This window comes from Chelmon rostratus, chromosome 21 (assembly GCF_017976325.1).
Source record: "Chelmon rostratus isolate fCheRos1 chromosome 21, fCheRos1.pri, whole genome shotgun sequence".
Taxonomy (NCBI): Eukaryota; Metazoa; Chordata; class Actinopteri; order Chaetodontiformes; family Chaetodontidae; genus Chelmon; species Chelmon rostratus.
The window spans coordinates 7,735,034-7,755,940 of record NC_055678.1 but is presented as its reverse complement, the minus strand read 5'-3'; the positions used below and the strand labels follow the sequence as shown (position 1 = coordinate 7,755,940).

The 20,907-nt window shown below is 43.7% G+C and overlaps 2 protein-coding genes across 3 annotated transcripts; one reads left to right on the top strand and one right to left on the bottom strand.

Moving 5' to 3' along the window:
* Nucleotides 1–2,859: 2,859 nt before the first annotated feature.
* On the bottom strand, nt 2,860–5,365 carry hpdl (4-hydroxyphenylpyruvate dioxygenase-like). The gene is made up of 5 exons (XM_041963196.1): nt 4,680–5,365; nt 4,429–4,595; nt 4,194–4,345; nt 3,779–3,906; nt 2,860–3,408 (listed from the first exon to the last, which is right to left on the bottom strand). The coding sequence occupies exons 1-5, from the start codon at nt 5,363–5,365 to the stop codon at nt 3,228–3,230; spliced, it is 1,314 nt and encodes a 437-aa protein (XP_041819130.1). The 3' UTR covers nt 2,860–3,227.
* Nucleotides 5,366–6,078: 713 nt separating this feature from the next.
* zranb1a (zinc finger, RAN-binding domain containing 1a) lies at nt 6,079–20,541 on the top strand. Of its 2 annotated transcripts, none has more exons than XM_041962134.1 (10): nt 6,079–6,170; nt 6,818–7,673; nt 11,970–12,157; nt 13,331–13,484; nt 14,432–14,503; nt 15,186–15,384; nt 16,271–16,391; nt 17,977–18,106; nt 19,340–19,569; nt 20,096–20,541. In XM_041962134.1, the coding sequence occupies exons 2-10, from the start codon at nt 6,842–6,844 to the stop codon at nt 20,309–20,311; spliced, it is 2,142 nt and encodes a 713-aa protein (XP_041818068.1). In that variant the 5' UTR covers nt 6,079–6,170; nt 6,818–6,841; the 3' UTR covers nt 20,312–20,541. The 2 variants fall into 2 exon arrangements, with proteins under 2 accessions (XP_041818068.1, XP_041818067.1); XM_041962133.1 differs by having other exon boundaries at nt 6,090–6,348.
* Nucleotides 20,542–20,907: the final 366 nt, after the last annotated feature.

Genomic DNA, 20,907 nt, shown 5'->3' with positions numbered 1-20,907 from the left:
ATTTTATCATTCCTAAACTCTCACATCATACGCAGAAGTTCATTTCTTTTGTGGGCGCTGAAGTTAACACTCTGGGCCTCAGAAGGGTGGGGAGCTCAAGCTCACCCCTGGCAGACACTATTGTTAATCAAGGAGTAACATCTGTTGTGTGCCACTAATCTCCCCCAGACTGTCCTCCTCGGTTTTAGACTGTCTGCTTTTGGTGCTAAAGGGCACCGAGGATTTGTCTCCTCCACTGTGTAGGCTGCAGCTTGGGGGTGACAAGTTGTTGTTGTTGTTTTTTTAACCGAAACCCCTTCAGCAGTCTGGAAAAGCGAGCGCTTTACCAAACAAATGCAGCGTATATGACACAGCAAACTTTGCATATTGCATGTCGAGTCCAAAAAGGCACAGATGACTCATTAGGAAACACGATGAAAGCAGCTCATGAGAAGTAGTCTTTGAATCCAACAAGTTGGTGTGTTGCGGCTGTGAAAACCATAGGGGGCAGTATGCACCAATCATAATGCAGTAAGAGTGACCTGAAGTAATGTCGTCCGCATGTTTGAGAAATAATAAGCATGATTTTGGTGTTTCTTGTGATTTCTCTTTGACTTTGTTCATGCAACTGTAGCTAGCATATGGTTAACAGTAAATAGGAAGTGAGCTTCCAACTCCCAGGACTGAGACCCCATGCAGAATGCTGTATGCCATCTGTGATCCACACTGTCCACGGACAGATGGCTAGAGGACTCCTGTTACAGGAGCCATGTCTTCTCAACTTTAACGCACAGTTAATCCTCTCCATCCCCCGACAAAATTCCCCATGTTATGATTTGAGATTTAGCTTGTTTTCGTTCCTGATTGTGAATGCAGTTTAAACGTTTAACTCATGCTGCACCACAAATTAAATTCAAATCTGAATTAGGAGTACAGCTATTCTATGTGCAGTATTTGAGTTTGTCATTCCTAGGATTCATAAGCTTTCTATACGTGGGCACAAATCCAAATCCAAAGTCAGCTGTTCAAAAGTTTAGTTTGGCCAAGAGGGCGACACTGACACCATTTGTCAAAACGCAGAAGTACACGCAATTGACTTTTTTTGCAGCTTTTTGGTGAAATTATTCCCTGATGTTACTCAATGGGGACACTGTAACTACAGTCAGAACACAAGAAGACCATATGGTTGTCATATAACGCCATCTAAATTTCACTGCCTCTCATCTATCCCACTAATCCTCGCCTATAATGTTTATGGCCGAGTTAATTGAACTGGCACATCTCCGTGGGTTCGGAGATCCCTTCTAAGAGGCTCTGAAGCTGTGTTTTTGCCAAAGCATGCACATTGCTAAAACCTCCACTGTATCTGAGGTGCAGCTGTTCTTCCAGGAACGCTTCATGAGTGACTGTGTGAGTGAGGTATTTAGAAAAAGGCTGTTTTTTATTTTCAGTCATTATGATGTTTATATGGCAAAGTATGTTAACCTCGATCAGGCTAGAAATCAAATACATAGGGGTAAAAAGTTAGGATATTTGGTGAGGTGAAGTGGCCTTAAGCCTACACCTTCTATTGAGAAACTGAGCCATCCTTCCAAAGGCAACTGTGTATTTATACACCTTTTCTATGTACTTAGATATATAGTTGATTCTATTTTGTCTGTCTCTTTATTCTTTTCTTGTGTCTCCTTTTTAATTCTTGGCATTATTGCTCTCTGTAACAACTTAAATTCTCCAGCGTTGGATCAGTAAAGTTATATCTTATCTTATAATTTATCTTATCTTAAAGTGGTCAGTATTCCTCCTTTTTGCAATGACAGTAAAAGTTGCAGTATCATACTAAAAATACTCCATTACATAAAAGTCCTGCATTCAGAACTTTTAAGTACAGAATTATGAGCAAATTGCACTTAGGTATTTAAAGTAAGAGTACTAAACACGTAGATTTACTCCTTTCAGGGTCTTGTAAGCAGCATTTTAATATGAAGCTAACAGTTAGTTTTGTAGATAGTCTTTATAGTTGTTAGTATTTTGTCTTTTTATTGTGTATTTGTTCTTTTTTCTACCTCTCCCTCCGTTGTAACAAGTGAATTTCCCTGACATGGCATCAGTTAAAGCAGGCATGTCAAACTCAGTCCATAAAGGGCCGCGTGGCTGCAGGTTTTCATTCCAACCAAGGAGGAGCACACCTGGCTGGAATCAATTAATCAGCTGATCTCAGTCTTCAGCTGATAACTAAGTGATTCCTTGATGTTGATTGGTTGGCCTGGTGTGCTCCTCCTTGGTTGGAACAAAAACCTGCAGCCACACGGCCCTTAATGGACTGAGTTTGACATGCTTGAGTTAAAGTCTTACCTTTTTCTTTATATACTGTTTAATGGTTTAATCTGCAACAAGGATCATACAAGTATGAATGTATTATGAGCTTTTACTTACACAAAAGTAGCAACAATGTAAAAACTCCAATACAAATACAAGTCCTTAATTCAAAATCTTACTTATGTGACTTTTCCATCAAAAGGGACTTACTATCTCATTATTATTAGCATTATTACTGATGCCTTCATTAGCATTTCATTGTTGTAGTCAGTCAAATCTCCCCCACTTTATTAGTATTCATAGGTGGTTCAGTCCATAACAACACATCATATTTCATCACCTGAGGATGTTCCTGTATGTAGAGTTTTTATCAGTTAAATAAGATGCACGAAAGCTGTGACGTAAGTGTAGAGGAACAGAAAAAAAGTACAACACTCTGGAAATCAGTGTGATCAAGTCAAATCAAGTGAAGTGCCAGCACATTCGTAAATGTTCTCACTTTCCATCTCTGGCCACTGGTGATGTTTATCAAAGACGACCCAAGAGATTTCAAGAACTTTTATTCTGAAATTTGGCCTACACACATTCCGAGAAACACTGAGCATGTCATTTTGAGGACAGTAATTGGTCTTCACGGTCTACTGTGAGTAATAGATTTATTAAGGAACAGTTGCTCTGGAGTCAGTCAGTTGCTCTACGTTGACACAGTGAAAACAGAGACATTCTTTTACTGCGTAGTATGTTAACATCTGAATTTGTACCAGTTTGTTCATTTAATTTCTTCAGTCATGTTCAAATGTAGGCATTAATGGAACATATCATTTGTACTTTGGCAGCAGTGCAACATATAAAGCAGCTCTATATTTACCACTAACTCCGTGAGTGAAATAGAGAGCACTTGTACATAAGTTAGTTAAAAATATCTGGACTGACTAATATTGAGCAGTTCGCACAGTTTTTTCCACCTGCTTATTCTCCATGTGCGCCTGCACCGACCTCCACAGCGTCTTGATGTTCCCCTCTCCGAAACCCGTCGCCCCCTGCCGCTCTATCAGCTCGAGGAAGAAGGTGTCCTCTGCAAAGATGGGCTTGGTGAACACCTGGAGAAGGTGTCTGGAAACAGACGATAACACAGTAAGGATGCTTTTGTTGGTCCTGGATGACACTGACAAAGGTGTTGATACCGACACTACAAATTATTCAACAGGAGATGTTTGTGCTTCTTGCTTTCATTGCTAAAAAGAATTTCTCAAGGGGTTTTTCTTTCATTATATTTTCTAAAAAGCTAAAGCAAACCCACATTCCAAGTTAAATGCTTATTTTTTACCGTATTGGAGAGTAAAACTTGACATTTTAACATAGATAAACACCAAGGCGAGTGAGACTGCAGCTTATTTTTTACCGTATTGGAGAGTAAAACTTGACATTTTAACATAGATAAACACCAAGGCGAGCGAGACTGCAGCCCTCGGCGGCCTCTCACCTTCTGTTTTCTCTGGGTGCCGTCTGTGATGAGGGATCCTGGTGCAGGTCTGTGTCCAGGAGAATGCCATGCTGCGCCAGCATCTGGGGGTTGTGTCCTGCCTCCTCTATCTCCTGCTGCTTTCCCACCTGTCACAGCACAAGTAAAAGAGTTGACAACCACAGGAGAAGATGACCTATGTTATATGTTGTCTCATGTAACAATCAGACACAGAAATGTTGTTATTAGAAAATCATGCAGAAATCACACAGAAAGATGGGGTTGCAATTTCACCACGTAAAAACAGCTGCGATCTGCATATCTTTTCCAACTTGTTGAGCAAAATGTGGGCCCTTTGTTGCATTTATCAAGTCCATATTAGTTAATTTGTCATCATGAATATGTTGCTGTGTGTTTCTGTAAGAACCAGCCAGACCTCGGTGTAGTAGGCAGGAGGAGGGGAGAAAAACTGGACCCCAGCTTGAGCCATCACATGTGCAGTAGAAACAATGTTTTTTGTGTACAGCCCGATGTGCTGGATCCCCGGCCCCTCGTGCTTCTCCAAGAAGGTGTCAATCTGATTGCTGCCTGGAGAAAAAGTGCAAGCACACAGTGATGAGCTGGGATATCACCAGATGTGGCAGAAGCATGATGGGAATGGCTGCCCTTACCTTGCTCAGACAGTGACTCTGCAATGACAAACTTGCAGTCGGGCTCTTTTTTGTCCACAGAGGGGAGAGCGATGCCCACCTCGCTGCATTTCCAGTACTCCATGGCGGTGAGGCGTAATCTAATGGCCCCCTGGTTTATGACAAAACCTTCGTCCAAATCCTCATCACTGATCAGAACAAACAGGCATCTGTAACACTGACATCAAGCTGAACTGAATAAGAACAGGAGGTTAATGCCAATGCTTTCTCACCTCTCAATGAAGAACCTCTGAAACCCAAACAGCTTCTCATACCACCTCATGACCTGGTGGGTTGTCTTCTTGGGACAGGCGTAAGTTATGTGGTCAAAATGTGTGACTGGACAAGACGCGTCCTCTTCCTCCAAGCTGCAGTCCGTCTCGACGACATCAAACCCGGGCAAGAAGCCTCCCTCGTACTTTTTCCTGTCAATGAGCGTGTGGCACACATTTCCCACGATAGATTTAAGCACCGAGTAGGTGACATGACCGCGCTCGTCCTGAACTGTCGTGGGAGGCACCAAGAAATCGCATCCCAGACGGCGGAGCTCCCTGAATGAGCTTTCCACATCCTCCACCTCGAAACACACGTTGCGCGCAGTGTCCACTGCGTAATGTGCGCTGACGTCGTAAAGACACCCCGCGGGATGATCCGCCACGCTGACCCGGTTCGGATCAAGTGAGTATCTGTCTGGGACGATGCCCACTGGCTCTTCGTTCAGTCTCACGCCGCTCCGCTCTGGTCTCTCGTTCACGATGAAAACGGACCCTCCTTTCCTGAGAGCCAGCTGCCGGGATCCGCCGCTCAGTCTCGTAGCGAACACATTAAACTTGAATTTCGAGACAAGGTCGTGCGCGATTTTCTCCGCGTTGGAAACGTGGAGAGAAACATGGTGTAATCGGGTCAAGAAAGCTGCCATGTTCGCATGTGGCGCTTTGACAGGAGGCGTGTCTAAAAATTCTAATGACCCCTGCCCATTTTCATTTGGCACTTTGATGCCTGTGATATTCATTTATAAATACGTATATATGTATACTTTGTATGCGTATTAGTAAATCGAATATACAGGCTGCTGCTCCAACACTTTTAAAATAACCAATGATGTAACCTAGAGGTCAATGAAGGTTATCATAACAGACCAATAAAAAGTATCTTCTAATCTTAGAACAGCGTGTAATTCTTTTTTTTTCTCGCACATGACACTAGTTATGATTGCATCTAGATAATGTTTCATTGATAAAAATCAAACTTCATAATTCCATCAGACAACCTTTGTGATGCTTTATGTTTCTGATAAGCTCGGATATTTCTGAATTGCTCGGTCAGACGTGCAAGTTTTTATATATATCGTTTCAAAGCACAGACTGAACACGATGGGCTAAAACCTCATCAACTCGAGAGAGTGTCTGAGTAACAGGGCATTTTCCATCCCTTAATTTCAAATCTCATACTTTCACAGGTTCACTTGAACCTCTCGTATATTTTATGTTAAGCGGATAAGGGATATTTCCGATAGGCCCTGAAGGCACCACAGCTCTTCCCTTTTATCCAATCGCATTGAGCGCTGAGCCAGATGATTGGTGACGAAGGCAAGCAAGCGTTTATTTTGGCTCTGCTACTCATTTGTCTCGCTGTCGCCGCCATTAAACAACACGGAGGCAATGTAAACCATGGAGTGTCGCGGATTTATACAATGATTCAAGGACTACAGACGCTCTGCCAAGGTGCGGTTTATTCTGCGAGAGGTTAATGTGTCCACGAAGGTAAACATGTGAGAGAGCAAAGGGGTCGAAATATCTTGGATTGGGAAAGGTTTGACAGAGCAGGAGGAGGGGGTACTGTGCAAGAAGGGTTTGTTGTGGTTTTCAGCTGCACTTGAGAAACGAGCACAGCCGCGAAACGGTAAGAGTTTGACATATTTTTCTTCATATATTCCGGATAATGACATATTCGATGATTTTGCGGGTTATCAAATGTTCGAGAACTGTTAAAATTGACGGTAGCTATGTATGCTAGGTGGTTAGCTTGCCAGCTAGCAAGCTAACACTCAACAGTGAGCATTAGTATATAGTAACGCAATAAAGCTACCCGTCATGTGACTTAAACCCAAGCTGTTCTCCACACTCCATACTGTTATGATAATGAACAGCTGGAAGGTAATTTTAGTGTTTCAATCGCATCACAGGCTCAGGCTGACAGTGTCATTGGAGATACCTGATTAGGTCTTAGTTAGTTGACAAACTGCTGGAACACATGCTGTGAAATCCCTGATTTGTGCATCTAAAACACATAATTAGTGTACCATATTTGTTGACCTTCAAGATGATTCGAGATGTTTATGTCACAAATCTAACTACCTTTATCACCACAGTGTGACTACCCAAAGTGATCCACAATGACGGAACAGAAGGTGAAGTGGGTCTGCGACTACTGCACCTATGAAAACTGGCCATCTGCAATCAAGTGCACTATGTGCCGCGCACATAGGTCGAGGGGTCCCATCATCACAGAGGAACCTTACAAGAACAGCCCTGATCTGGATCCCAGTCTGGAGTGGGACCCTCCCAGAACTGAGAGTGGCAGCAGCCTCCTAATCTGCCCTGATTCCAGTGCTAGGCCAAGAGTCAGGTCAGCCAGCATGGCTGAGATTGCCAATAAGTGGTCCTGCCAGATATGTACCTACCTGAACTGGCCACGAGCCATCCGCTGTACACAGTGCCTGTGTCAGCGTCCACGCACCAGCAGCCCCACCGAGTCCCCCCATACTTCAGGCTCCAATGCAGGCTGCCGTCCTGCTCTCCACTCCCCCGTGGATACCTGTGAGGAGTACAATGACAGAAACAGACTCAACACCCATCAGCAGCACTGGACATGTGCAGCTTGCACTTACCAGAACTGGCCCAAAACTACTAAGTGTGTGGTGTGCGACCACCCCAAGCCCAGCAACCAGGAAACCATAGAGCTCGCCGAGTCCGCGGAGCCGACACCCATGATCAATGAGCAGGACAGGGCTCGTTGGAGGGGCAGTTGCAGTGGAGGCCAGGGCCAAAAAAGGTCCCCTCCTATGCCCAAGAGGGAAGACAACGTCAAAATGGACTTCCAGAGAATAGAGCTCGCAGCTGGAGCCATGAGCAGCAAAGAGGAGCAAGAGGTCGACTTCAAGAAGTTAAAGCAGATTAGAAACCGGATGAGGAAAACAGACTGGCTGTTCCTCAATGCATGTGCTGGTGAGTTTTTGTACGTTATTACGTGTCATTCCAGCGCTGAAGCGAATTAGTGATTAGTCGATCCACAGAAGAATTAATCGGCAGCAATTTTGAAAATCGATTAAAAGCCGCTTGTGAGGAAAATGCCAAACATCTTACTCCAGCTTCTCAGATGTGAGGATTTGCTCTTCTCCTCTGTATTGCATAACTACAATCATATATATTTTTGGACTTAAGACTGTTTTTTGGACAAAACAAGCAAATTATGCATCATTTTGAACTTGTGATGTCATTTTTCACATATTTTGGCATTTTCTAGATTAAATTGTCTATCAATCAACGAAAGAAAAATCTGAGGATTACTCACTAATGAAAATAATCACAAGATAGCCTAAATTTTTACATTTTCTGCTTGTAGTGTGTGCTGTGCATTCTATAGCAGTGATAACAGCTAGTCAAAGTATGAATTGGGCTCTGATTATGTGTGAGAATACTTTTTCCCCTTATTTCCGTCTGTGGCTCCCCTGAATAATCTTACTGATGCGAAGAACCCATACTCTTTTTCCATGTTTTTCCTTGTAACAACACTTCCATTGTCACACCAGCTTTTTGTTTCCTTCCATGATGTCATGCCCAATGATGACAAAGCAAAGTGCTCCAGTCAGAGTTGCCTTTGATTGTTTTTTTCCCACTGGCAAAACATGTAGTTTCTGCCCACTTCTACTTTATCACAGCGCAGATGGTGCCTCACCCTGCTCAGACCAGGACCGCACAGAGGTGTGATCCACTTGGTGTTTTTTTAAATTAATGAATGACAACGTGTCTTGTTGTTTAGGCTCCAAATATTATAGTACAACAGGGATTTTGCAGAAATGGCTTGGCAAGCTCTGTGAGAAGGGTTTAATTTTCGCAAGGTAGTGCTTTCAGGTGGAAAATATCTGCTGCAGTGTGACGATACTTTCCATAAACAAAGCGTTAATGATGCTGAATGGCAGCGTTACAACTAAATGGCTCGTAGGAATTTGATCCAGCTCATCACTGAACCCCTAGCTGCCCTTGCTGCGCCACTGAGAGTGTCTTTGAGAAACTGAGAGGGTGTGAGTGCTTCCCAGCCGGTGGGGATGAATGGGCCGTCTGGGCAGCGCAGAGGGACTGGAGCCCGTGGACCAGAGACTCTCCTGGCTCCCAGTCAACACACCCTGTAAACACTGGTGCTTATGTCCTGACCAGGAGCCTCTAGGAAGCAAAAATAGCCTTGACAAGACATGAACACCAGTCGACAAAAAAAAGCACAAAAAACGCATGGAGGCAGCACATGATCAGCGTCCTCATGACCTTTGCACTGATTGCCCTCTGCAGCTTGTTGTTATGGTGTAGAAAACATTAATCTTATGTCACAGTGAGGCAGTTTGTTTTAATCTTTGTCTTACATCTACCAGATCTAGACATTCCCAGCCTTTTTATTTATTGTCGTGCCTTTTTGTTCATACCATGTCAGCTGACTTTTTTTTTTTTCAGCTCTGTTGCTTGTGCTACAGTTGGGCCCTTCAAAGGGTTTTGTCAGTGGAGGAAGTGCCTGAGTCAAGCTGCACATTATGGCCAAGCCAAGCACTTCCTCAGGTCTCACAACTTGATCTCACTTCGCTCTACTGTTTCAACACATTTGTGCTCTAATGTTTTTTCAGTGGTCTGTATATGGGCCAGAATCAGACGATCCCGCCAATTCGACTTTCCCCCAAAAGGAAGCAGACTATGTTTGTGTAATATTGTTCTTTTGTTTCACTAAGACTTTGACTGGCGAGTCTTGCAGATCATGTTTGTTTGTATTAACGTATGCTCATAGTTGTATGTTGCTCATGATGATGTTTTGTACAGTTTATGTGATTAATGTGATTTCTTTTTCTCTTTAAACCTTGTGAAGGAGCTCTGTGTGTTTGCCTTCAAGCACTGGAAAATATCTAGTTGATCAGCTGAATTTTTATCTGATTGGCTAAAAAACAAACGTCAGCCACACATGACTGCAAAATGTTACCCAAGATGGTAATGTCAGTTTGCAGAAATTGTGGTCACAAATATTTGCTCTTTCTGGGCTGTAAAGTTTCGCATGGGTTCAGGAATGCTTTGTCAGACCCAGAAGGAGAAGGCAAAATATTCAGACATGAGGCATCCTGGTTGCAGAACTGGTCGCCTTCCACTGTTACACAAGATAAAACAGGGCTGGTCAGAGTGGGGCCTGGGGGCCAGATTTACACGCCAGATTATTTATTATTTTTCACAATGTGAGCACAACAGGTAGAGTGTCACTTTCAGCTGGAAGTCAGTCAATTAGGAGAACTTGGGATCCTTGTACCGTTTTGCACCGCACATACTGGAAGTCCAGGTTCAAGGTACTCTTGAAGATCAAAATACTGATGAAGTTCTTAAAACAAAACAAAGAGAGAGGTCAGTTTTCTTCTACATATACAATACATTATTTTTATTAGTATCCGGCGTCCAGCGAAACAAGGAAAGAGAGAAAGCGGTGTGACATGCAACACAGGCCCTTGGCTGGAATTGAACTGTGGACAGTGTGGTTATGTGGTATGCGCTTAACCGTTATGCTATCAGGATGCCCCCACCATTTCTATTGTGCGCTGCAATGCACACTCTTTTTGGAAGAACACACTGTGTGCTGTCGCTGCCTCACCAGCCAACCAGGTGCTTGGGTAACAACAGACCAAATGTGAGAAAACAACAACTCAGCAACACCGGCTGACTAACTGAAAGAATCTTTTCCATTTCACCAATGCACTTCAGTCTCAGGCCTTCATCAGGCTGTTTTTTTTGCAATGTGAGACGGTGCACGTAAACAGCACACTCAAGCATACTTATTGATGACACTTTCAAAGTGGGAATGCTCTGCATACTGCATGAAGAGTGGAATTGCACACAGGCTGAAGTCTTGTTTTCATCATGACAACTTTGACCTAAACCGAGCAAATAATTGTATGAACTAAATTCATACACTTGCAGAACAGGTTCCCACATTCTTCACTCTTTTATGAGGCCTGCAGCATGATTGCAGCCAAATTCACTCTGCATCTATTTACGGATCCGTGTTCACCCAGCATGTGTAAAAGGAAACCAGGCGTTCTTGGCATGTTCCAGTGCAGGTTCGGTCAAGGTAGCTGTCCTTGGGAGAACATCCTCATATAAGGCAGTCTATTAAAATTAGCCAGCGCTGCAGTGTTTAGTGTGCTACCGAGCTGCCTGCCGCTCATTTCACTCATAACAGATTTTGAGACTGCTAGGTCCAAAGGAGGGGGAGGACTCTAATCTGCACAGACTGTCCTCTGTCTGACGCAGTTCTCTGATAGCTCTGCATTATAAGCTACACTGCTCTGTCTGTTCCTCTGTGTAATAGCCTGACAGTATGATAGCTGTTCTCACACCGGGTTAGCTGGTGGCTACATCTAGAAGTCATCTGAATTGCGGATTGACGTCAAGAGCTAGAGAGCTCTGCTCACTGTGAATCCTTTTTGTGTTTAAGGCTTTTCCTTGAGTTGAGTTTTGTTTCATAAATTCCTCCCAGATTTTAATGCTAAATTCTTGTGACTTTGAATAGTATGATGTGTTAGCACAGTTTGATTGATATTTCTGTAGTTCTTCCGTTCAACATGCCAAGCTGTCTGTTCCATCTAGCTTCTATTACAAGCAAGGACGTGGGGCTGGAACTGCTCCAAAAGCCAGTCTAATCCATTTACAAAGAATAGGCCTGTTTTAAAAGGATTCCCATGTCTTTCTACATGAATTATTTTCTTTGCAGTTGTGTTTGAACAGGGAACACTTGTATTTGGCATAGCAGGTTCACACGCACTACACTAGCTTAAACTAATGCAGTCCAATGGAGCCCTGCAATACTGCCTGCATGAAGGTTCTGATGTTTTTGTTGGAATTGTTTTATAGAGCTGTCATATTTCTGGTCATTGTTGACTGTATTTTGTTTTTCTGATATTAAGTCTTCCCTCATTGATAGTAATGTAGTGCCTGATTAACTAGCAAATTAGTATTTATCCCTGGTGATGACAGGAGTTGACCTCTATTGGCTGTTGAATGTGAACTGGTCTTCTGAACCAGCACTGTTCTTTCTTCCTTTAAACATGGATTGTAAACAATGTGGATGCGTGTCATTTTCATCTAACTTAAACAGCCTGTGTACATGAATTCCTGGAAAAGCCACTGCATATTGAGGCTCTGATCCACTTTTATGTTTTAGTGCCAACATTTGTGTCCCATTTTCTGACCTTCCTTCCTCCTTCTTCCTCTCCCCGGCTGCAGGCGTGGTGGAGGGAGACCTGGCGGCAATAGAAGCCTACAAGTCATCCGGCGGGGACATCGCCCGGCAGCTCACTGCTGACGAGGTGCAGCTTCTCAACCGGTCCTCTGCGTTTGATGTAGGCTTCACCCTGGTTCATCTGGCCATCCGCTTCCAGAGGCAGGACATGCTGGCCATCCTGCTCACAGAGGTAGGCGTCCTGATAGATTTAGTATGCCTTCGCCACCCTACTGGAAATAAATCTACACCATCTTCTTTGAGAAAGTGGACCTAAAACTGAGTTTATTTAACAGGTTGTCCCGCTCTACACACATATTTCAGCACATGAACACACTACACAGTACCAGTTTAATCAGATTGTGAATTTCCCTCTAACAAGACCTTTATGAAGATTTTAGAGTCTTGTGAAAAAGAATGGGTAACAACCAGTAATCTCGTGACCTCTTTTACATGCATTATACAAAGACTGACAATAAAATTGCTTATATTACACAAGAAAACGTCAGAAGCTTTCCTGTAATTTTGATTCCACTCTGTACTTCTCCTGGTCAACCATGTCGGTCTGTAATTGTTCTGCGCCAGAGCAGACGATATGTAGCAGATGCCCGTAATGCCTATAATTAAAGCAGAAGTGCACTTTGAGGATTAGGTGGAGGATTAGCTTGGCTGCAGTCCTGCCACTGCTTCCTAATGGACGTGATGCCACAGAGCTGATGTGGTTTGCAAGGAGGGCAAGCAACGATTAGGAAAGGCACAGTGGGCTGCGCTGTGAAACAAGTCACTGAGGCTTGGAGAGAAAGCCGGGCTCTTCACTGTGTATGGCAGAATTTGATCCTCAATATGATAAATACATACAACCTGTTATCGGTGAGGGAGGTTGGCTGAATGTGAGACTCAACAGCACGACAAACTACAACGACCTTTATTGTTAACATGAGAGTGCCATGGCTGTTGTAGAAGTCTGCATTGTTTTTGGTGGAATATTCTTAATAAATTGGCAATCGAGTGTCTATATAAAGAAGAAAAGGTTGCACTCAACCATCAGTACAAACTATGGCAATACACAGAATGTGTGTATATAGAGTGTACGTCCATATGAATGAAAGCAAGTGAAATGTGACCAAAATCCATCACACTGTGAGTTCTTAAAGATACTTGAGAGCATATATTTTCAAAGGATTTACGTTCTAGTGAAATGCACTAAAAAATCAGCTCAAGTGGCTGCTATATAAAAGTACTGATATTTAAATTATCCTGTTAAAATGATTGCAGTATTTATCAACGTTTGTACATATTGCCCATTCTTAATATATAAACACAAGTCTGTTTGAACCTCTAGTGAATCTGGGTGGATGTCTTTCAGGTGAGCCAGCAGGCAGCTAAGTGCATCCCCTCCATGGTGTGTCCCGAGCTGACGGAGCAGATCCGCAGGGAGATTGCAGCCTCGCTTCATCAACGCAAAGGAGACTTCGCCTGTTACTTCCTCACTGACCTGGTCACATTCACCCTGCCTGCAGGTACCCAGCAGCACTTCCCTTTTTGGACTTCCTTGCTTATGTGTAATCTAACACCTCTATTTAAGTCTACATAGATCTAGCTTCATTGTGCTCCGCTGATTTTCGCTGAAATATTTTTTTTTCTTGTAGCATCAATAAAAACCTTAAATTGAACAATATAACATTTGTCTTTTTGAGGCCCTTAGATAATGAATGACTTTCAGTACTGCAGGCTACATGCACTCTGCAAGGGTAGAATGGAAAAATATTTCTTTTACTTTTTGCTTTGGCTTGTGTCCATGCTTAAATTTCATGCATATCTGTAGAATTCCCCCCTAAACAGGTGTGCAGCATTTCAGTGTGCAATCTTGGATGTTTTTTTCCCCTCGCTGGAGAATTGGAGGAATGACGGCTCGCCTTGTTGTGCAGCATTGCTCAGGGGAACGGCGGCTCAGTGTCCCGTCCCGGTAGCATAGTGTCGTCGCTGAAATGACATGCACTTTGCTTTTTTAGAGTTACCAGTTGTATTCTGTTTCAGAGCTGCCAGTGCCGCCGGGATGAAAGATTATGCAGGCTTCACTGATAGATTTGAATATTTTTTTTCCGTGTTATGCCAAGTATTTCTTTGCAGACTGAATTTGGCTCAAGGCCAGCTGCAGGACGCTCTCCCTCTGTTTCTGTCGCTTTCTCTCTCAGACAAAGCCAGTGCCATTCACTATTGAGCCAGAGAATAGCCACCAGTGTTCTGGCTTTGTGTGTGCACAGTTCAATACACACAGAAATACAACATGCTGTACAGAGCTTGTGTTTACAGTGTGCCATTGACAAAATGTCAGCCAGTGAATGGAATTGCAGAGAACATCCCCTCTGTGTGTCATTACTGTAGCGTTTCTGTTGCCCTCGGTGCTGCGTACCATTAGCTTATAATGAGCATGAAAGCATAATATGTTTCCCGTGTGTCTCTGCAGATATAGAGGACTTGCCGCCTGCTGTCCAAGAGAAGCTGTTTGATGAAGTGTTGGATCGAGATGTGCAGAAAGGTACTCAAGTTGTGTTCATATATGGTATTTGCACGTATCCCCTGTATTACCTGTGATTCACCATGTGGCTGTGATTGGGTCTAAAAACCAACATCTGCTCTCGTGATCTTCCGTCTCCAAGCAGCTCATCACCTCCTGCTTCATCATCCATACCCTCCCTAATTGGATTAATTGAACTCACTGGTTTCCCTCCCTCACATTTAACCAATGACACACTCCCATACTGCACTGTACGTGTGTGAGTGCTAGTGAACATACATGTGGGTTTGTTTGTTGTACCGACTGTATCTGACCTATTTAAGCCTCCATAAACGGGGTTTCTCTGGAGAGGTGCACTGGGTTTTTGTGTAGAAAGTAGTTGAGGAGGCAGTGAAGGTGTGTTTAATAATATTACAGGAGCACAGTAAAATGCTGAAAAGCAGGTTAGGTGACACACATATTGAGTCTATAACGAACAGCTGCAGCAGCCTGAAACACTCAGCATCTCTGCATCACATTCTGAGGGGTTGTGAACAGATCAAGTCTCATCTTTCCAGCTATTTTTTCTCTCATAAATCCAGACACATTTGTTTATTGTTCAGCCTCCAAAGTTGGACAAAAACAGACTGGCTTGAGTGAACCTTTCCTCCTGTTGGTGCCCTCAGCTCACAACTCACAATTTGTCTGTCTGTCTGTGGTGTAGAGTTGGAAGAGGAATCTCCGGTCATCAACTGGTCTCTGGAGCTGGGCACACGCCTGGACAGTCGTCTGTATGCCTTGTGGAACCGTACAGCTGGAGACTGTCTGTTGGACTCTGTTCTACAGGCCACCTGGGGTATCTACGACAAGGACTCTGTTCTCCGCAAGACCCTCCATGACAGCCTGCATGACTGCTCCCATTGGTGAGACACCCAACTCTGCCCAGTGTCCATGTGGTCACTAAAATCCTATCCTTTATTTCTTGAAATGCTGTAATGTGTTTTGCAAAATGCCATCTGTCCAAAATGTTTTTGAACCTTAAAGCCATTTGACAAACTCGGACGGATCTGGCTCTTAATAATCTGAATGAAAAACTTCCTCAGTCCTCATCAAAAAGAGCTGAGTCGTCAGCATAAAAACAAACCGAGAGCAAGATGTACTCATGAAATAAAGCTTGAAATTGCCCGCCCCAAAACAAGATTTGATAGAAACACGTATCCCTCACAAAGATGCGGCATTTAACATTAAGGATTATGAAGGATGTTTTTAACATCAAGTAGCCGTGAGTCTTTCCGGCTTTTTTCATTTCATTTCTTCGATATGCATGTCTAAAAGAGGTTTCCCAGATTGTCAGCAGCCATGCCCTGCCAGGAGTTAAGTGGTTTTGATAATTTGACTTGGTAGCTCAGAGTGGAAGCATTTCCTCAGGATATTTACATACTTCCCTCACACAGTCAAATACAGGAAGTCTGATTAATTAGTAAAGGTAAGACATGAAAGAAATGCTCTTTTTAATGTGCACTGGAATCTGCGTGTGGATGATTTTGTTCATTATGTCTAATTAGGTTTTTATTTTTTAGTCTCAAGAAGTGCTGAGTCATCTAAATTCAGTATCTTTGATGGGGCTACTCTTTGTGTTTGAATTTTACATGAAATACTTGTAAATGTTTGTTCTCTCTGTCAGAAAAATCTGGTTGTTGAGAAAAATAAACTGCAGTGCATATAAATCAATTACTGCTACATAAACAGGGTGACAAAGTAGGTCCAAATGAGCTTTAAAAAAAGTCAAATATGTACCTTTTGTTTTAGGTTTTACACTCGCTGGAAGGAGTGGGAGTCGTGGTACTCGCAGAGTTTCGGCTTGCATTTCTCCCTGAGAGAGGAGCAGTGGCAGGAGGACTGGGCGTTCATCCTGTCTTTGGCCAGCCAGGTAATTATGAGGTTCCCTCTGGTTTACTCACTTCCTGCCTCTAGTTCACTATCAACCGAAAGGCTGAAAATGGCGAAGTGTGGTTGGTGTGTAAACGGAGTGTGTTACAAGGCGATAGAAGTGATGAACAGAGAGTAATGCTTGAAAAATCCAATAAATAAATTGATGCGTTCTCACAGGAGTGGCAGGTTTATGACCAAAAAGATTGTTGGAAATTCAGATGTCTGCCAACAATAGAAATGGCACCAGGTTAATAATTCAACGACTGTGAATATCATTAAACCGCCGGGCTCAGAAATGCAGGAAGTTCTCCTTTATACTCCTCATCTGTTGCACGAAAAGGACAAACTTTGTACCGTCTCCTTTTGTGGTTTGTGACTGTTTTGTTTTTCCCACTGTTGCTGCTGAGGGAACAAGAAACTCTTCCTTCTCCAGTTTAAAGGCACCCTGTGGATGTTTGTTATAAATGAGTACAGTTATTTTTACATTCTGTATTCTCCAGAACACATTGCGTGAATTCTTAAGGCCTAACACGTGTCGAATGTCTTTAAAAACATTTAGAAAGCTCGTTCACGTAGCGTTCATTTCTGAGGATGTGCACAGCTGGCGCCCCAAACCGACGCAGGATAGGATGGAGGAGGCAGCCATCAGGTGCATGCAAAAGTGTAGATAAAAGCAAGTGTATCTTTGGCCTTAGAGTGGCATGCTTTAAAATGTCGTTACATGGACAGACCTGCAAGTTCAGCTTGCTTTAAAACATACAGACATCAGAGAGAAACAGAAACATATTTGAACTGTGTGGTCTTCATAAAGCCTCGTCCACTAAAACCCACACTGTCAGGTCAAAGGTCTAAATATGGACGACAGGGCGCAATGCACAAAACGATATCAGCTCTGCTTTTGGAGGGCTGCTCGTTAACTCTGATGCCAGCGAGGTGAACTGGATGGACTCTCATTGGACTGAGTGGGAGGCTCAGTAGAAGGTGAATCGTGTGTGTGTGAATGACGTGGAGGACATAAGTAATTAATATAGATCCCCTTAAGATGAAGTAGTAGATTGACGGCTCATCTGCTTGACTGGCACACCTGCCACGGCAGTACTCCTTCCCAACATGTGACCTTGGGATTACAGGCATTTAGCTCAGAGAGCCACTCAACCGGCAGTATAAACAAACGGCGCGAGCGCTTCCACGTGATAACCTCGTCGGAGGATTTCAGAGCGATGGAGAGATGAGATCCGAAGGATAAGATCGGCCTTTTTATATCCCACCCCGTAAGGGCGGATGACTTTGAAGCCTCCTTTTAACATGTAATGTCACTGTAGCTGTAGCATGTTTAAAAGCAGCCTGCTTGTTCAGACGGTGCAGATGAGGAGAGAGGGTGGCAGACGTTCGCAGAGCTGCAGCGTTGCAGGTCCACAGTGTGCAGGACACTCTGTTTTGCAATTCGATCACAGCACTAGTTTCAGCCCTCGCCTCTATTTATAGTTCTATTTATATGCAACGTACAACTGGGGGGGAAGTGTATACTTTTACAACCACTGAATGATGTGTCATTTTGTCGTTCTTCTGTTTCCTCCTCTCAGCCCGGGGCCAGCCTGGAGCAGACCCACATTTTTGTTCTGGCACACATTCTTCGCAGACCGATCATAGTCTACGGAGTGAAATACTACAAAAGTTTCCGTGGGGAAACGTTAGGATACACTCGTTTTCAAGGTGAGGCAGCGTTTGGATGCACCTGGGAGAATTTGATAGTCAGACAGAGTCTTTGAGTTCCCACAAAGTACAAGTACACGTTTTCTCTTTTACCTCTGGTGGCATCTGGTTTGGCTTTGTTTGCTGTTCGCACACAGTTTTCATTGGAACTACTTTCTGATGACAAAATAGTCTCCATGAAATATGCTGACAAGTCATTTCTGAGTGCTACCAGATCCACAGATGAAGTATCAGTGACCTCCAGTGTGTCTGAGTCGATGCAAAAATGGTCACTGTTCTGGAATTGAGGCAGGGCTGTACCGAATGTCTTCCTTTTTTACATTCGGAGCTTCTATTGAGGTTTTTGAACGAATCTTTGAAAACATGTTGAGAATTTTGGAAACAATTGCATCTTGCTTTATTTAATAAGGTTTGACTTTGTACCTTACAACACTCTGGAGTTATTGGAAATTGGAGCCCAGGAGTCGGAAACAATCCCATGCAGCCACCGCTGGAATCTAGTTCTACAAACAGTACAATACTAATAATATTAGTGTAGCCTATTTTTTTTTTATCTGCAGCTATGCAGAAATGGCAGGTTTAACACAATGAATAGATGTGCAAGAAAACAAACATTCAAATGCTGATGTTGTGAATGAAGCTTCTAACTATTCGGTACAGCCCTAAACTCAGGATTACTGACTGAAAGCTGTTATTTTATCATGGAGTTTGCTTTTGAATTGTGCATGTGTACACCCACAACTGTGCTTGCTTGTGAAAAGTTGAGTCTTATTACCTAGCAGAAACAAGGTGGGGTTGTAGATCAGAGCTAGAGGGAGCACATCAGGGTTTGGGTATTGGATTTGTAACACAGTAAATCTTTAACTCACTCTGCCTGTAATTTTGATGAATACGCTTAGCAGCTTTAGTCTGCATTGCAGGCTAAGTGTCTGCTGATTGGTAGTGTGTGTCTGAAGCAGGAAGTGGGCCTGGCAGAAGCTGGAGGGCGGAGGGAGTGGGCCCTGCTGAAGGAGCAGGGCTCCAGGCTGCACCACAGGGCTGCCCTCCGCTCACAATGGGCCAGTTGTTTTCAGTCGGCTGAAACGCAGCCACTTCTGATGTCAGGTCAGATTTGAGATGGTGCTTGGCCCCGGCTGACGCTCGCGCACACACTGTAATTTGAGCGTGCAGCTGCAGGGCCTGCTCCTCCCAGGTGGCGTGCTGCGGGTCTGACTCGCTCTGTGTGTGGTTTAGGTGTGTACCTGCCTCTGTTATGGGAGCAGAGCTTCTGCTGGAAGAGCCCCATCGCTCTGGGCTACACGCGGGGCCACTTCTCGGCCCTGGTGGCCATGGAGAACGACGGCTACGACAATCGCGGTGCGGGCGCCAACCTCAATACTGACGACGATGTCACGGTCACTTTCTTGCCACTGGTGGACAGCGAGAGGAAGCTGCTGCACATTCACTTCCTGTCTGCACAAGAGGTAAGGACCGATGTTGTGACGTACAGCTGGAGCTCATAATTTTGTTTTCTATTATTAAAATAAAACAAAGGTGTAGAGAACTTAGCTGCTTATTTAAAAAGCCAAACTTTACATATAACAAAATGAATTCTAATTAGCATCTTATTTGCATTTTCCCTCCCTTTTTTTTATCAGATTTTATATGTTACCTGAATATTTTCTGAGCTGTGTTAATTTTACATGCAAGCCACCTTGTTTACTGCTTACAGTAATCAACGTCGACTTGCAGGAGAAAGCAAAACATACACGGCAGACATAAAATCTGAGTGAAATCATTTTAAACCAGCACAAAAATGAGGGATTTTCTTGGTGAACACTGGTTTAAAATAAAACCACAGACGTTGGGCACAGATTACGGTGCCAGGTTACCACAGATTGCTTCCAAGCTGCGGTCGCTGAGTGGATGTTTGTGTTCGTGATACATAACTGCGGTCACCAGGAGTTTCCCCATCTTAAACATGGCTGCGTGTTTGTGTCTGCGACTCAGATGGGCAACGAGGAGCAGCAGGAGAAGCTGCTGAGGGAATGGCTGGACTGCTGCGTGACAGAAGGAGGCATGCTGGCAGCCATGCAGAAGAGCTCCCGCCGCCGCAACCATCCCCTGGTCACCCAGATGGTGGAGAAGTGGTTGGACAGATACCGCCAGATCCGGCCCTGCGCCTCCCTGTCCGACGGCGAGGAGGAGGACGACGAGGACGAGTGAGTTGGAAAAGAGGAAGAGCTCTGAAAAAGACTGGACACTGTAGGTTCGGGGAGAGTTGCTATCTACATTTTTTTTTTTTCCTTTCTCCAAAATGTAAATCTTTAACTTGTAATAATGCATGTGTTCTGTGAGCTCTGTGATAGAAAAAAAAAAACAGCACCAACATCCAGAATCCTGATTACTGCTCCTATGAAAGCACATCAAGTCCACTTCCTCTACCCAGATTTCTCCTCATTTGTTATCAGCATAATTATCAAGACGTGCGAGAAATCCTAGGACATGTAGGAAAATATACTCTATTTAAGGAAATCCCGAAGCCGCGCTAGATAAGAAATTTCATTTGCAGAATTGCCTGACAGAAATGTTGCTTAACACTGAGTGTATGTTAAGGTTTAAAGAGCACCTGTTTTCCCGATTGCCGATACCTCTGCAAACCCCCCCCCCCCCGTCTGATGTTGGATTTATTTATTTGTTTAGGAGAGTTAGCGCACGGAGGTGACACTTTTGTTCTGCCCCGTTTTATCTGTGTTCCGTTTGATCCGTTCAGTCTTGAAGTATTTTATTTTGCACAGATGACAATACCTGCATTCTGTGAG

Bases quoted from the DNA above. Each gene is read 5' to 3' on its own strand.
- zranb1a (XM_041962134.1), top strand. From the start codon at position 6,842: ATGACGGAACAGAAGGTGAAGTGGGTCTGCGACTACTGCACCTATGAA. The intron at 13,485-14,431 runs GTACCCAGCAGC...GTGTCTCTGCAG, and splicing joins CACATTCACCCTGCCTGCAG to ATATAGAGGACTTGCCGCCT. The intron at 18,107-19,339 runs GTGAGGCAGCGT...TGTGTGGTTTAG, and splicing joins AGGATACACTCGTTTTCAAG to GTGTGTACCTGCCTCTGTTA.
- hpdl (XM_041963196.1), bottom strand. From the start codon at position 5,365: ATGGCAGCTTTCTTGACCCGATTACACCATGTTTCTCTCCACGTTTCC. The intron at 4,596-4,679 runs GTGAGAAAGCAT...TGTTCTGATCAG, and splicing joins CAGAGGTTCTTCATTGAGAG to TGATGAGGATTTGGACGAAG. The intron at 3,409-3,778 runs GTGAGAGGCCGC...GTCTGTTTCCAG, and splicing joins GCACCCAGAGAAAACAGAAG to ACACCTTCTCCAGGTGTTCA.